This window comes from Gavialis gangeticus, unplaced genomic scaffold (genome assembly GCF_001723915.1).
Source record: "Gavialis gangeticus isolate Ggan-Ray unplaced genomic scaffold, GavGan_comp1, whole genome shotgun sequence".
Lineage (NCBI taxonomy): Eukaryota > Metazoa > Chordata > Crocodylia > Gavialidae > Gavialis > Gavialis gangeticus.
In genome coordinates this window covers 9,208,207-9,225,591 of record NW_017729030.1, presented here as the reverse complement: position 1 = coordinate 9,225,591, position 17,385 = coordinate 9,208,207, and the positions used below count along the sequence as shown (strand labels likewise).

Sequence of the window (17,385 nt, the reverse complement as noted above, 5' to 3'; positions counted from 1 at the left end):
CCCCTTCTTGCCTTCCACTGTTCTCTTACTGCCTGCCCCCTTACTGCTTTCCCCACCACTTAATCCCCACAGCCTGGTCCCCTTCTACTGCTTCCCTGCCGCAGTGGTGGTGAGGATAAAGTTAAGACGATCATCCAATAATTAAATTCTGTACATGGAAAATGATAAAATTTATAAAATTTCCATGTATAGAATCTAATTATGGGGAGGGTCATCATAAATTAAGGGTTGTCTTGGTTTTGGGTAAATACAGTATGCTAAATGTCCCACTATTAAATAAAATCAACACAATAAAACAAAATGAAAGCATAGGCATAATGAATTGTTCAGCTCTTTGCGAGGACGTCGCATGGGATATACCCAGTCCTATGACGTGGCAGAGGGAGCTGGTACAACATAAATCACAGAGTGCAAAGATTCAGTTAGAATCCATGAAGTGTGGATAGCGGCTGTAGTTTAGGCAAGTATTAAGCAGACGTTGCAGTGGAATACAGGCAGCACTGTACCTATGTGTGAGTTTTGCCAGTGCTTTTTTAGTACTGCTGTAACCAAATATGCTGTGCAAAAGCATAGGCAGAAGACCTGTTTAGAATACCCATAGTCTTCTCTCATGTTTTCCTGAGAGACCAGACATTCTCTCCCTTCTGTAGGGCTGATTGTACAGCTCTGCTTAGCAGCTGGACAACTTGGTAGCTGTGCTGTTGCACTACGAGAATACAAGATGGTATCCAGGCTCACTTTAATCATTTGAGGCATCTAAACTACATAGTCACATACTTGAAAAATAATTAAAATCACAGCTTCAGCTTGAGGAATTGAATTACATGTAGATGACAGTATAGAATTCAGATGAGACCTTAACAGCACAATTCAGTCTCAGTGAAGGATGCATCTCCACTGAACTTTGGTGGAATATCATCCATTTATACCATCAGAGACCTTGGCCCGTATTTTCTGTCCTCTCTGTGTAAACAGTTTTGTAAGGGCAGAGGCTTGTCCTCTGTCTTCAGTCAAATTTCCTCCTCTGCAGCCAGCATGTTGCACCCTCTGTCCCACAGTTGTCTGTGTGATGTGTCTGTCTCTTTCAAAACTTTGGGATCCTTTAAGGGCAGAAGCAATGTAGAATACTAAATGAATGAAGCAATAGCTATCCCACTTCATCTTTGACTGCCTCATTTCTTCGTAGCCAGAAACTGTTGGGTTCTTTGCACACCACAGTTATCACAGGCATGTTTTAGTTTTTTGAATGTTTCCAATAGTTAATAACCACCTTATTAATTTTATTTTCCAGCACAAATGTTCTGGTGTGTGGCAGTCCCTTTTGTTGCAGTGAAGAGGATGCCAGATTAATTGTACAATCAGTAAGGGCAACAAGCTTTGGATGCAAGTTTTTATTTTCTTTTAAGTGTAAGGCAAGCAAAGGATCCAGAAATGCGGAATGAAAATAACATGGGCAAACAAGGTCGCTGCATGCTTCAATATAGAAGGAAGAGTACAAAGATTATGGGAGAAATGTTACCATTATAATATAAACCTTTTCACTGCAGTGTTCGAATTGTGTTTTCTGGCAGGTTCATTACCGTTTCACTGATTTTTTTTCTATGGTGCTGTTTCTTTTGATACTGAATAGCAAGATGGACTGCTATTTGTATCTTAGCCTGCTGTCTTCCCAGTCTGCCCTGTTGCCATGAGTTACCACCCAGTGCTAAAACTCATTGACTAGCCTGACTGTACTCCCATAATCACTAAGGGGATCCTTTGTTTGCCTACTTGCATAATTAAATAGATCGCTGTACAAGAAAGGGGGAAGTGCTTTTTTATTCATGCTTTTTTAAAGAATGGCTGTCTTATTCTGCAAATTAATGTAAAATTCAAACACAGAGGTTCCCTATTTGAACTAGAAGAATGTCTTGCAGGTTTGATGTTACCATGTGCAAAAGCCATTAGAGGAGAATTTATTCCATGTAAATAGTTTGTTTTTGAGACTAGAACCAAACCAGAGAAAAGGAAATATGAAGTGCCTAATTTTTTAAGTACACTTTCGCTGACACTTGTTTGTGCTGTTGCCATGGCTGCAGGAACACATTGGGTATTTTGCACATGCACACAGCTGTGTAGGTGGCTGGCTAGTCATTAATGCATTCACTTGCCTCATTTTCACAATTAATGGCAATTGTGCAAGTGCAGGTGTCAGATGAGACCTTGGGCTTCTTTAAACCAAGATTCAGAATACTCTCCTTTGTACTTTCAGCGGCTTCTTCCTCAGCTAACTCCATCTTTATTATTATTGTTCACTTTGAAGAAACAGGCTTAAATCATCAATGGCTTATACCAGTAATGAGATATCAATGAAGCATAAACTAGTGTCCTTATATTATACTGAGGTTCTGTTCAAATACTCCTATTTTGTTCAGCTACTGTGGTCTAATAGATTTTCCTGTAATGGGGGTCCGTGGTAAGGCACCTGAGATAACCAATTAAAAATTAACTCAGTGTTATCTGAGGATTAAATATAACAAGGTGCCGGTTTGTTATATGGCTGTGTTTCCCCTCTAGTCTATGGGAAACACAACATGGGACTTAGTTTTTGTGCATCTAAAATTTAAACTAATATCATCTTAGGAATTTTGTATACCAAGCAAATAAACCTTTGTTACTCACAAGAAAGTAAGCTAAAGCTTAAAGACATTTCAGAATCCAACTTTTTGCTAATCTGTTTGGTTACTTTTTGCATTCCAGATTTGAGTGTTTAGATGTATTTTAGTGCATGTTAATTAGCAGGATTGTAAATTTTAGTGCAGACACTAAAGGAACGTTTATTTTAGTACTTACATTATTAATTCCTAGTCGTGTTTGCTGATAGTCACGTATAACCATGGGAACATGTGGGTCCTGTGTGTCCGAGAAACTACAGTAATTTTTATTAACACATATTTAAAGTACAACTAGAAATTCAGGTTGTGATGCACACTGATTTTGGACTTGAAAGACTTTGAGATCTTTTATACTACACTGTTTGAATTTGAAAGATTCCAGGAAAATATTTGTTTAAAAATAACTCATTCTATGTTTGGTTATTTGTTTTTACATTTTACTGGAAATCCTTATCCTGGTTTTAAGATTTGTAAAACCTGGTGATTTCAAAAGCTACAATTTGAATTGGCATTCCATCATAGTATCCTTATCAGTAATTTTTCCTATTCTCATTTTTATCTTTCTTTTTATTGCAGGCTTTCACTATTTCTTTATGGCGTTTCATTCTGTTAGAATAACCAAAAACTCTCCACAGATCCTGTTTCTTTGAATTTCTTTTTCTTTTAACATTTTTGTTTATCTAGGCTAGATCAGTTATTCCACGTATATTTATCCCTAAGTAAAATTCACAGTATATTTTAAGTAGTATTTTTAACGTGCACAATTTCTAATCAAATACAACTTGAAATTAAAAAACAGTATTGCTTTTAAGACTCTCTAGAAAGAAAAAATGGAATTCTAGATGTGACGCAGGTACTGGTTTCCAATGTGCTCCATAGCCTAATTAATTTTTCAACCATTCAGCTCTGGCAAGTTGAAACTGATGGTATTTAGGGGTTGGCTGCAAAATCTTAATGTCTGTGGTGTTTCAAGCATTAGCTACGTGTACCTGATAATTTAAAAAAAAGTTAGAACTGCAAAGAATCATTTTCCTTATTATTTTTCTTTCCTTCCATTTGCTTCCAGATAGGAACACAGATACTATATGATACAGTGGAGGGGATCTCAACCCCCAGCCTGCAGGCTATATCCAGTCTCCAGGGTTGTGTCCTGCAGTGCACGGGGCTCCCCATAGGTCTGAAAATTTAGCAGCAGTAGAGAAGTGGTGGCACTACTCCCCTTCTGACAAATTTTCAGATCTTTGGGGAGCCCTGTGGGCTAGACAGTGTGGCCCGGGGTGCTAGATTAGCCACATGGGGCCAGGTAGGGGTGGCATGAAGCTTGATCCCAGTTTATGGGGCCCCAGCGCCCAATTCTGGCATGTGGGGCCAGGTAGAGATGACATGGGACCTCAGGGCCCAATCCTGGCACATAGGGCTGTGAAGGGTTGGCATCCCAGGGCCTGATTTGGTGTGTGGAGACAGCGCCTCAAGGACCAGTCCTAGGATATGGGGCCATGTGTGGGTGATATGGGTCCTAAGACTTGATTCAGGCACATAGTGCCGGATGGTGAGATGGGCCCCAAGGCCCAGTCCAGCACACGGGGCCAGATTCCAGAACACAGGGCTGAGCAGGGGCAGCTGGGGGCTGTAGAGCCTGAGTCAGTGCCAAAGCTTTGTGGGGTCCATTCCTGGCACACAGGGTCCTCCCATCCATCCTGCGAACTGGCCCCAACACACTCATCTGGCTCCCAGGGCCAATAGCTTGAGCGCCACTGATGCCCTGGAATCTTGACTTAGAGGTCGAATGAGTTGTGCTTCAGAAGAACTTGTCATACTGAGTTCACTCTCCCTTTCAGCAGCTACTCTCTGCCCCTTTGTGGCACAGGATACTTGGCAAGGTGGACCTATGGACTGATGCAGTAAATGGCAGTTCTTATGTTCTTATTCCTGAGTCACTTGCACTAGTTTTGAGTGTCTGCCCATACTCCTGGTCCCTAACCCATACCTATGGGTTTTTGTATTGTGCCTTGTATTCTCATGAGGTAGGCTGAGTACACAAATAGAGGGCATGCACTACCGCTATAAGTCTTGAGGGGTTTTTTTTATCAAATATCGCCACCTACTCCATGCCTCAGAACAAATGTTGAAGTCCTTACCACTGGTGAGGTCCTGGATATACAGTTGTTTATACCCAGATTAGTTTCCAGTATCCTTATTCCTTACTAGGTACCCTCTAATTGCACGAGTAGTCTCAATGACCTTCAACATTGTTTAGGCCAGAAGTGTCAAAGATCCAGCCTGCAGAGCCATGGCATCCAGTCCACAGGGCTTGGAGTGGTGTAAATGAGGGCAGGGCCTGTCAGTGAAATCTGGGGTATAGGACCTTGTTAGGGACACTGATAGTAGGGCAAGTGGTGGTTGCGTTAACCCCCACTGCTCCCTAATGATGCTTGCCTTACCACTGGAGGTAGATCTTGCAGCCCAAGAGCACCATGGTCCAGGGATCCAGCAAGTTTGACCCTCCTGATTTAGGGTAGTGGATTCTAGCAACTTCTTGAGTTTTTGTAAAAGCTGTGTTTGGGAACCAAACAACTAGTTAATGTTGGGGAATTTTTGTACTGTGATTACCCTTTAGGGTGCATTCTTAGGTGGTTTCTGTCCACCTCTGAAGTAGCGGACATGAACCATCAGGAACGAGTATGTTTCTAGTTTCCGTTAAGGGGTTTTTTTTTGTTGAACATGCCTTCAGACTCAGCTTCACCCTTCTCTGTTGTGTCTCCTTAGTTTCAGGACAGTTCCACTTGTGTTAATATAAATCAGGAGTAATTTTACTGCTGTTGATAAGGTTCTGAATCTAAAATTGGTACAGTGAAATCAGCAGAGGTCCTCTATAGAACCATAGAACATTTGAACTACCTAGCATTGCCCTGGCATCCAGTAGCGAGACCCACACCAGAGTTGTTAACACTCCATAACAGTGGAAGTTGCTGGTGCTTCCTGATTTCTTAAAATTATATTATCTTTTTCTCAGCTCCAGTGTTGGTTCATGCTGAGAATTAGACTGGGTTGGAATGGAACTTGTAGCTGACTGTCAGGGCTAAAACGTACTGTTTACTTCAGCCTTTTTAAGTGTTGCCATCTGTTAGACTGACGAGGACAGCCAAACCTTTGTTTAACATTAATCCCAAGAACCGATTGCTCATTCACTCTACAAGGAAGCTGCTTAAAAACTTTTTTTGCAGCTGGAAAACCTCCAAGAAGAACTATATATGTTTTGTTAGAGCAGTGTTTCTCAGACATATTGCATCTTTCTTCCCCTATAGTGCTGGAAAGAAAATGTGCAAGAAAAGACTTTGTTGGTAGACATATCTTTTGAAAGAGAGGAAAATGATTATCATCCTCCTGAGAATGTGTAAAAAGCAAGAAAATGGTGCATTTTCTATCATGTTTATAATAATGCAAAGTTGGACTGAGAAACTCTTTAACAGGCTTTTTTTTTTTTAATGAGACATTTCCACTTAGGCAGGATTGTCTGTTTGGTAGCTAGCATGAAACAAAAGGTTCTTTTTTCTCAGTCTCCAGTGAAAAGGATTATGTAGTAAAGAGAGCTTCCATTTCTTTGCATTTGGCTTGCTTTTACTGTTCCTGGGTAAAGTGGCATTTTTGCTACCAGGCCCAAATTCAGTTTCTTTCTGAGACACTGGGTTCCAGAGCAGAACTGTTAGATGCCCAGCCTGCTGTAACATATTTATGTGGCTGGCGTGGTACAAACATGGATTTGGGGAAAAAAAAAAGTCTTCAACACTTGTTGAAAAGGGAAGGGAAGTGAAGACTCTGCTGCAGACTAGGTTCTTTGGGTAAATCTGATATCTTTTATTAGACCAACTCAGATAGTTTAAAATTTTTTCCAACTATTTGAGTTAACCTACTAAAAGATATTGGATTTACTCAAAGAACCCAGTCTGCCTGTGTCCTTAGACCAACACGGCTACAACCTACACCCCTGAGTGCTGCAGGCTTTCTGCATGACCTTGGGCAAGTCAGTGTCTCTGAATTCTCCCTGTATAATGGAAATAACAATACTGCTTTTCCCTATTCCAGTCCGCTTTATCCATTTAGATCATTGATTCTCAGCCAGGGTGCTAGGGCACCTTGGAGTGTCGCAAGATCTTTTGAAGGGTGTCATGAGGTGCAAGAAGATAAGCAGGTATGAGGAGATAAATGCAGGCTCAGGCTCTTTGCTGCCTGGCTTTTCCCCCACTCCCAATACCTGGCCTCTACAAGGAGATTAGCACTGTAATAAATAAATTAACTTTTGAAATAGGGTGCTGATCAATTCACAAAAGTTATGGAGGGGTGCCTTGAGTCTGAAACGACTGAGAACTACTGCTTTTAGATGGCAAAAACTGTCTCTTGCTGTGTATTTGCATAGCATCTAGTACCATGGGATTCTGACCTTAGTACCCCTAGAGTAGTGGTTCTCAACCTTTTCAGGCTCAAAGCACCCCTGGATAGTTTTGAAGCAACCCTTGGAAAATGCCACCTCTTAACTTTTACCCCTTTTTGACTACAGAAAATAACAGTAGTTTTTCTTTTGCAAAGAATTCAGAAAGACCACAACTATGAATTTCTATTCGAAATTTCTTAGTTTATCATGTGAATCATGTTTGTAAACCTAACAGTGCCAACAATGTGTGGTATCTCGTGGCACCCTTGAAAGGATCTTGAGGCACCCAGGCTGCTATGACACTCTGGTTTAGAATCACTGTTCTACAGAGTTACTAAAATATTAATAACAAGTAAGGCTTCCTAACCCTTACAATCGGAAAGAAACATTTCAAATTTGAATGGAGTGTGAATGATGTAGTTCTGTCTTTTTGTGGCTGCTGACAGCTGTAAGCTCTGTCTCTAAGGCTGTGTCTTCTCTGCAGTTAGCCCAAACAATCGCCACCTGTTTCCATGCCCTCCGTTTAACCTAGTCTGACAGTGAGCATTACAGTAGTGTTATAGCCATGATGGTCCAGGAATTATGTGAGAGGTAAAGATTTTTTGAGTTGATAACTTTTATTGGACCAATTTGGGATAAAATTAGACAAGATTTCAAATGCAAGGCCTTCTTTGGGTCTGAGAAAGAAAGCAAGCGCAGTGACTTTTAAGAACAGTGGGTTGAGCTGTGGAATTGGAGGGGGGACAAATTCCCAGAGGTAGCAGACAAGCAATTTATCACAACACCCCCTCATCCCACTCTGAAGTATCTGTGTTCTCCAAAGGCCTGACCTTCTGCCCAGAGAAAATAAACTGACAAGATACTAATATTTGAAGAATTAGAAGAATTCTTCTCCAGACTTTGCCTGAAAGAATACTTCCAGAACCAGGACACAACTACCTCTGAAAACCCTCTTGCCAACAACTGAAAAAACAGACCATAATAAAACATCAGACTGGATGCATCTCAGCAGATGCAGCCACACACTGAACAACTGTTTCAGGAAGCTAACAGCAAATTTCTTGACAAAAGCCAGGACCACAACAACCTCTCTCCCACACCAGGATTTGCTGTGGAACTGAAAAATATTGTCGAATCTCTTTCACACCAGCTTCAGGAAAATCTTATCCTCAACTCGCCTATCCCCAGGAACTTTCTATATGCTCCCAAAGATTCGCAAGGTAATGCTAGCACACCCATCATATTCAACTGTGGTACCTTCAAATAGCAAGATCCTACAAACACAAGAGAGTTCCTCAGCAGAACCCAGAACATCAGTTACCTCCCTGGGAAGGCCAGATTTCCATCCACATCCCACACCATGAAGGTACAGTTGCCTGCCTGAAATATCTACAAGAATATGGAATATGCTTGGATATGTAACAAAATGTTGCACAAATCATCCACTGCACCCTCACACGTAACAGCTTCACTTGCAACAATCTACTTCCTCCAAACCATGGGTGCAGCTGTGGACAGAAAGATGGCCTTCAATATATCAGTTTCTTCATAAGCCACCTGGAGGAGGAATTTCTGGAAAACCACACTGTCAAACCTGCACTTTATCTGAATTACATAGATGATATTTATCATCTCGACTGAATACATGGACTCACTTATTGACTTCCACAATTTTCACTCCTCCATCAAACTTTGTCTGGAATACTTCTACACGAGCATCATATTTCTAGACACCACGATTCGCATTCAGGATGGCATCCTACAGACTACCATATACAAAAACCCACAGACCACCATACTTATGCCACAAAACCAGGAATCATTCCAAATGTGCCAAAAAAGCTGTAATCTACAGCCGGGCCCTCAGATACCACTGCATTTGTTCTGAGGAGAACACTTGAGTTTTCCACTTGACCTGCCTTTAATCTGCCTTCATACAACAAGGGCACTCTGCTAGAGAAATAGACTGAATCTTTGAAAGTCACCCAAATACCCCACAGTAACCTGTTACAATAAAAAAAGAAACCCCCCTGTGACTGTGTACCTGATGGTCACCAACCACCCAACACTGCAACCAATTAGAAGAATCATCAAACAGCTACACAAAAATACTCCACAAAAATCAGACCTTGAGATAAATAGTTCTAGCTGCTCTGCTTCTGGCTTTCAGACAGCCCCCTAACCTTGCCCATCTGGTCATCTTAAAGCTCAACAGACAACAACTGGGACACAGCCTTGCCTTAATGATAGATACTTAATCTGTCAACACACCTCCACTACTACTACAGTCAACACCTCTGACAATGAACCCGTTGGAATCTGTGGATCCTGCCATGCCTTTCCTAATACCTGATGCAGTGCACCAAATGCCTTCGTGATAACTACATGAGTGAAGCTAAACAGCAATACACATTTGAAAGAACTATCACAGAAAAAAATATAAAGGTCGGAGATGCCGATATACCAGTACATTTTTCACCAAACAGCTGTTCCCTTTTTGACCTCTCTATCCTCATTTTAAAGGGAAACCTACTGAATACCTTTACAAGGTGAGCTAAGGAACAAAAATCCATAAACTGACTGGGCCCTAGGCACCAAGGGCTGAACATCAGTGTTGATTTTGACACACTATAATCTACCTCGTTCCTGAAATTTTTCCTACGCACTACAAGTTACAGTGACCCTCCTCCTTTTTGATGGGTCTTGATCTCTCAGTAATCAAGCTTTTTTTCTTCTAATTGCTTGTCTGCTGCCCCTGGGAATTTCTCTCCCCTCCAATGTCACAGCTCTACCCACTGTTCTTAACAATTACTGTTTGTTTTCTTCCACAGACCTGAAGAAGAACGCTTTGTATTCAAAAGCTTATCTAACTTTATTCCAGCTGTACAGTTGGTCTAATAGAAGATATCGCCCAACAAAAATCCCTGCCCTATGAACATTATGAAAGCAAGCTTTTTATATGTTGTGTCCTCCCTGTTTTTATACTAGCTAGTATACATGTTCAGAGACCTATCCCTTGGTTCTCTGTATTGTGCTGAAACACTCTAAGATTCCACCCCTGTCAGTATTATCAGTTGCAAGAGCACTTATCTGTTCTTGAGGTGAAGTAGGGGAGGATGGTAGGAAGGGCATTGGAGGAATGTTGATACTTCATTAATTTAGCTTGAATACTATTTGGCTAGGGATAGACATTACACACAAACCAGTTTAAATGATCAGAAACTGGTTTAAACCTGTAACAGAACAGATGTTTAGTGCACATTAAACTAGTTTGAACACGGCTGAAACTGGTTTGAGATAAACCTGGTTGAATGTAGTATCAGACTTAACTGATCTGGCTCAAACTTCAGAAGGATGCTGGTTTATGCAATGTCTGTCCCAGATACCTTGCTGGTTTAAGATAAACCAGACTCCCCCAGCATCCCGGCATGCTTTCTGGGCTGGGTGGGGCTATCTGCTCCACAGCAGAGCTGGCCCCGCCTCCCTGTTCCCTAGCTGCAGCTCCGGCAGAGACTTGCTCCCCTGCCCCATCCTTCACTCCCTGCTAAATAGGAATTCCCCCCTCCCCTCTGCCTTGCAGAGAGGTATCTGTGTATTAGCTAGGGGACCACATAATCAACAGGCAGAATCAACAGGTAGCTGGTAATGTCCCTCTGTTGTTTTCTTAATGGGGCGATAAACATTGAGTTAAGGGTGATAAACACTGTTATCAATTCCCTGCTGGGCTAATCAGAGCATCCTGCCAAGCTTAGGCCCACCCACTGCACTACCCAGGTCAGTACTATAGAAGGGAAGGGAGGGCTGCTTTAGTGTCCCCCATCTTCTAGCCTGAGCCACTCACTGCAGGAATGTGCCTGCATGTCTGTGCAGTTACAAAGTGATTGAGCTAAACCAGGTTAGACTAACTTACAAAGATTGAATCAATTCAGGCTCAGGCTTTTTGAATGTCTCTCCCTAGCCTTTATGACGTTGGTAGGCTTCAGTCACAATGGAAGCAGAGCCCAGGGGTGGCCAAACTATGATTTATGGCCATGTGTGGCTCCCAGGTAATTTAAATGGATCTCCTAAAGAAAGATAAATCTTATTTCAATAAAAATATCCTTTTTCTATCTATTAGGCCCCTGTCAGATGTGCAGTTAAAGGGACAATGAGAGCTGATGTGCAGTCGCCAAAATCACACTTCTTGCCATGTCACACATGCAGGGCTTCTGGGCTGCATGATCAGGATTTCAGGCTCCCTGCACCAGCAAGTAGCAAGCTTCTGCTTAGATCTACTCCCAGCCACTGCTCTTTTTCAAGGGCTCCAGTGCAACTCTGTAACTGGGGGCAGCAGCTGATCATGACTCCCAGTCTTGGGGGCCCATTGGGGCCCTTGATTCCAGTGTGCCCCTGAAGCTGGGAGCCCCAGTCAGCCTGCACACTCATTTAGTTAATGATGTGATAGGAGCCAGCCATAAAGTTATTACACATGTTTTATATAGTAACATTGTGGCTTAGTCCTTGTTATATCACGCCATTAATTGCATTAACATGTGACTGGGTAGCTACTTAAGATGTGATTAACTGGTTAATCATGTCTTATTTTCTGTGTTTGACTTTCCTCAATTCTTTCTTATTGCTTATTCTGAGAAGGTGCAAATCTACCCTGCCATATTCTACAAAGTCATTCAATGACAATTTTTTATTTAACCTGAGGTGCTATGAACTGAACAGTGATTATGGGCATGCACGTCAAAAGCTTTTGTCTGTTGGCTGTGTAAGGATTTTGGTTTGCAGCTAGAAGAGTTATGGAGTTCAGCCACTCCTGTTCCAATGTATACTCCCAGATAAAATCAAATACATTTCCTCCGTTTTTATTCTTTTTTTCTATTGGATATTTTTTCCTGTATTAATTTTTTTCAGTATCTAGTATGTTCTTTAAGTTAAACAAAGTTTAACTTGAGTTAAACAGTGGCTAGGAAACTGACTCTGAGGCAGGACTCAGAGAGTAATATAATAGATGGAACTGAGTCAACATGGCATGTGATGACCAGTGGTATCCCTCAGGGTTCAGTACTCAGAGCAATGCTTTTTAACATATTAATTATTTGGATTTGGGTGTTGAAAGCAGACTGGCAAAGTTCACAGATGACACCAAAGTATGGAGGACTGTGGTAACACTGGAGGATAATCAGGATACAGGCTGGACAGGCTTGCAAAGTAGGCAGATCAAAACCTGATGATGTTCAACACCAAGAAGTGTAAGGTGCTCCACCTGGGGAGAAACAACCTGCAACATACTGACAGACTCGGCAGTGCTACACTTACTAGCACGACAACCGAGAGAGACCTGGGGGTCTTGATGGACTGTAGAATGAACATGAGCCACCAATGCAATGCCTTAGCTGGCAAAGCAAACAAAATACTGGCATGCACCTACCAATGCATCTCAAACAAGACTAAGGATGTCATCTTCCTGCTTTACTTAGCCTTGGTGAGGCCACAGCTGGCGCACCTAGTTCTGGGCTCCACACTTCAGGAAGGATGTGGAGAGGCTTGAGAGAATCCAAAGGAGGGCTACGTGCACGGCTAGAGGTGTGGAGAGCAAGCCATATGATGAGAGGCTGAGAGACATGGGTCTGTTCAGCATGGAGAAGAGAAGACTCAGAGGGGATTTGGTGGCAGCCTATCAATATATAAAGGGTACATATCAGGGACTGGGAGAACATCTGTTCACCAGGGCTGCCCAGGGAAAGACTAGGACTAACAATAAAAAATTGCTAGAAGACCACTTTAGATTAGACATAAGGAAAAGCTTCTTTACAACTTGAGTGACCGTAGACTCCTGCTAAAGGTGGTACAATCACCTACTCTGGATATCTTCAGAAAACATCTGATCACTCACCTTGCTGGGGTCATCTGATCCCAGCAGTCTTTCCTCCCCAAGAGCAGAGGGACTGGACCTGATGATCTTGAGAGCTCCCTTCCAGCCCCTAACATCTGTTAATTTAAATTGGTAGAATTTGTAATCTTTTATTGCATGTTGTTACCAATAACCATAATATATATAATTTAGTATATAAAATTTGTCAGCTTAACTGGATAGTTTTATTGGAAGCTGTAAATAAATGATCAGTACTGCTACAAGAAAACTTAAATAACATAGTAATATTATTATAAAGATATTTTTGGTATGAGTGTTTGCAAACCAAAAGATCCTTTTCACTGAAGAAAAAGAAATAATCTTTATTCTCTGCAGGTATTCTTTGTTACTGATATGTCTGTGCCTAGTTTTCTTAGAGCAAGAGAAACTTGCATAGATAGCAAGAAAGATCAAAGTGTATGAGGGTAGAATGTCACCTTTTGGTGCCAGTGGTATGTTTCTTTTGTGCTAACAAAGATGACTTTCATAAGATAAAATAGCTTAGTATTTGGGCACTCCATATATGAAGCCTTAATTAAAATTAATATTTCGTGTTTTGTTTTTGTAGGCACCACCACCTGTAAATGGAGATCCTATTTCCACAGAAGGTACAGATTGATTGCTTTTTCTCCAATCAGCTATTTGAATTTCATAGAGTCATAGAAAATGAGGGCTGGAAGGGACCTCAGGAGATCATCTAGTCCAACCCCCCGCTCAAAGCAGGACCATCCCCAACTAGATCATCCGAGCCAAGGCTTTGTCTAGCCAGAAATTTGGCTTTCATTTTCAACAGAATGACAATGTGGATCAGTTAAGAACTTTTTCTTTCATGAGAGCAATGGTAGCAGTTAAGTAGTGAGAGATCCTAAGGTTCTTACTCCTATTGAGTAATAAATTAGAGAAACTGAGTAATTTCACAGAAATCGAAAGGACATCTTATAGACTATCCTACTGCTCATTGAGGCGAAAGAGAGCGTAGCAGAGTGCATGTAAGTCCCAATGAGCAGTTTTATTAATTGTTTTCTCACACTCGATAAAAAGTGACATATTACTTTTAGATTAAGAAATGTGGCTTTGGTGGGTTTGAGTTTTTTCCAAACAGTTCCCTACGGTGACTTGTGAAAAAGTGACCAAAGGCAGATTTACTTTTTCATTATCATTTAAATCAAAATGATCTCCTCTCCTATTCTTTATGTAGTGGAGGAAGAAGGGTTCCATCTTTGGTTTGTTCAGTAAGCTTAATTTCCTTAGAAAAGGGCTTGGAGCTGGGGTTTCTAATGCCAAGAGTACTGCACTGAAAGAACCATGTGCCCTCTTATAACTGTGGGGTTGGGGAAAGACAACTAGCGACTGAAAATGATGAGTTAAGTTCCAAATTGCTTGCAAAGTAACATCTGCAGAATCAATTTCATGGGAAAGAAAGTTTCATTCCTTCTGTCCTTATATGGTGTGCCAATAAATAGCATTTATTTACTAAACTATTCCATCTCAGACATCTGAGAGACAACTGCACAGAGCCTGCCTTTGAAGTTTGCAAGAGATTGCAGCCTCAAGGCTGTGCAGTGTTGCATGCAATTTTCAACAGAGTTGTATCACAAAATAAAATACGATTGCAAGGGTGCACATTTCAAATGGATTTTTGATACATTGTGTGGAGTTTTGTGTTTGGGAGGGCAGGGAGCTGAAGGGAGGAAGCTAAAAGTACAGTGCATCATTTTAAAGTCATTTTGCATCTTGTTAGAAAAGCAGCATTAATACCATTTTGATGTGTATCTTTGTTTTAGTTGATACATGGCATTTTCTTATCAAGTGATTGTTGGAATGTTCTGAAGTCACATCATCAAATCCCAAACCATCTTTTCTCCCTGACTTTGAAGACAGGCAAGCAAATGCACTAATTGCTGGATTTCTGTTGAAACAATTTTTTCAAGAAGCATAAACCTTCTTTCTATCTTATAAATAAACGCTGCCATTTTTAAATTGTTTTCTTTCTGGGTCTTTCTTTGTGCAAGTATTTTGTTTGCTTGTCTCTATATTTGAAAACTTTTTGATTCCTCTGATCCACCCTAACTGTGTTCAGTGTAATAGAAGAGCTGAGAGACAAAGGTAACTTGAGGGCATCTTTGTCTCCTGGTGTACATTAGAACAGTCTGAGTGCTGCACTAATTTATGTCAACTGCTCCCGGTCCCAGGGGGCTCCTCTTGTTTTTACGAGCCACAAGATGTAGTAATGCCCTTTCCATGCTCCCTTTCAAGCAGGTAATAACCCTCTAATTCTTTCAGTTGAATGTATATGCAAATATGTAACTATATATACATCTTCATGAATTGTGGTGTTATGCATTTATTCTGCAGTTATCCATTTGCAGATTTTATATAATTGTGGGTGGAACCTATTTGCTTTAAAAAATGACAACATTATGGTAAGTAAGTGAACTGGGAAGTACAAATTCCATGATGATTAAAATAAGGATGTGGATGTGTTCCTTAGATAACTCTATTCCTGTGACTTTGATCCTACAGGAAGGGGGATTTTTTACCCCTTGGAAATCATTCATTTTTAGAATTGTGTGGCACTGGAAGGCTTTTGCTATTATCTCACCAGTGAGGAAAAATTGATAAAATATATATAATTAAGCCTTGCGACTCCAAGGTAAAAATATCTGCCAGACCTGCTTAATTAATTGCTAGACGTTGACTTGTCTACCAACATTTCCCAAAAATATTTTCCATCAGTGTAACTCCACTCCTAGTACATAAACTGCTGGTGTTTTAACACTGTCACTGAGATGTATTGTGAGTGGGGTTACAGTGTATAGTGATTGAAATAGGGCAGTGTGATATTAGTGTTCCTCCCTGATACAACTCTCTTGGTACTGGTGCATGAATAGGGAATTTAAAATGCTTGTTTAATCACATCCTAGGGGACTGTAGTTCTGAAATGAGATACCTCTACCTGACAAAACACTGGTTCCTTGCAATCACAGCTTGTTGATCTCCTTTTAGTGACAAAGGGCAGTTTTACTGGTTAAAAAACCACCAAACACTAGTGGGGGTGGGTTTGAGTTCCCAGTTTGCCACTAGCCTGCTGGGTAACTTTAATCTAGGCTATGTAAGGCATTACTTATCTGCCGGGAGAATTATAGCTTTCCGGGTAGAAACCGTGAGTGTACAGGTGTTTGCGCAGTTTCTCTCATAACAAAAGTGGCTGTGCCGGGAGAAATGTAACCCATCTTCCACCCAGTAGAAGTCCTTCCTGGGAGAGCAAAAAGCTGTACACTTTCCCTAGCAACCTCGCATATTCAGCTGGCGGTCTAATCTTTAGCCTATTGGGTAAACAGGCTCCATCCTGTGTTCAAGAGTAAGTGGTTTAAGCTGTGTTTTTTGTTGGGGTCAAACACTATTGTCAGTTTGGAATAATGGCAGGCACCACTAATAAACCAGTAAGACCTGGAAACCAATAGGAGTCACGTGGCAGAAAAGGCCCTTGTGCCTTCCAGAAACCGGAGTCACCTCATTATAGAGAAGGTGAGGGGGGCAGCTGCCTATTGCTCCCTCCCAGTTTCTCAAACCAAGGTCCCCAGTGAGGGTGGGGGCTTTTCCCTGCTGCTCAGTCCTTTAATCTCTGGGACACTAGGAGCTGAGTGAGTGAGCACCACAAGTCCCTGTCTATTCCTTGCACTAGAGTCCCCAGTGTGAGGAGTGGGCAAGGGCTTTGACTGCTCTTGTCCCCCTCGGTATTGGAGTACTAGAGCAGCTGCTGCTTCCCATGCTTTCTCTTGATGGAGTCACTCCAATCTCAGGAAGGTGCAAGGATCAGGGGAGAGGGGGACAAGTTGCAGGCTGAACACCTGTACTGCTCCCTCTCTCAGAATCATTTCTAGTATCGAAATTTTCCACTACTAGAAGTAAACACCTGTATGTGGCTCAAGACCTTGCCTCGGTCTGTGCTTCAGTTTCCCCATCTGTAAAGTATTATATAACACCTTTATGAAGCACCTTAAAATTTACTGAGGAAAGATGCAGCATGACAGCTAGACGGTATTTAGAGCTTGTATGGTTTTTCTCCCATCTTTATGGCATGTTTCTTGTGATCCATACTTAGCAAGTTCAGTATAGATATTTATAGCTATAGCAGAGAGTATTAGATCTATAAATCTAATGGCAAATTTTCAAAAACAGTAAAGTGTTCCCTGTAGTGTCCTGATTCCATGTTCTCCCTCTCAACATAAAACTAACTAGGGTTACGTGTGCACTAATCAGATCAGGTAACAGCTTCCATGTTTGCCTGCATGGTGATTGTATCTAATAGAGGGGTGGGTGTTTATTTTGGCTGGAGGCTTACTGAATGAGTTCTGGTGAGCTGTCAAGGGCCGCACACACACAATCTTTTAGATGAA

At 41.4% G+C, this 17,385-nt stretch overlaps 1 protein-coding gene across 1 annotated transcript in view; it reads left to right on the top strand.

Moving 5' to 3' along the window:
* Nucleotides 1-14,970, top strand: part of PPA2 (pyrophosphatase (inorganic) 2) — a gene marked incomplete at its 5' end in the record, with an annotated part of 81,351 nt that extends 66,381 nt beyond the window's left edge. The window contains 3 exons of the mRNA XM_019521818.1: nt 1,292-1,361; nt 13,554-13,593; nt 14,770-14,970. Of these exons, the coding sequence (XP_019377363.1) occupies nt 1,292-1,361; nt 13,554-13,593; nt 14,770-14,798 (139 nt within the window). The remainder of the gene's footprint in view (nt 1-1,291; nt 1,362-13,553; nt 13,594-14,769) is intronic.
* Nucleotides 14,971-17,385: the final 2,415 nt, after the last annotated feature.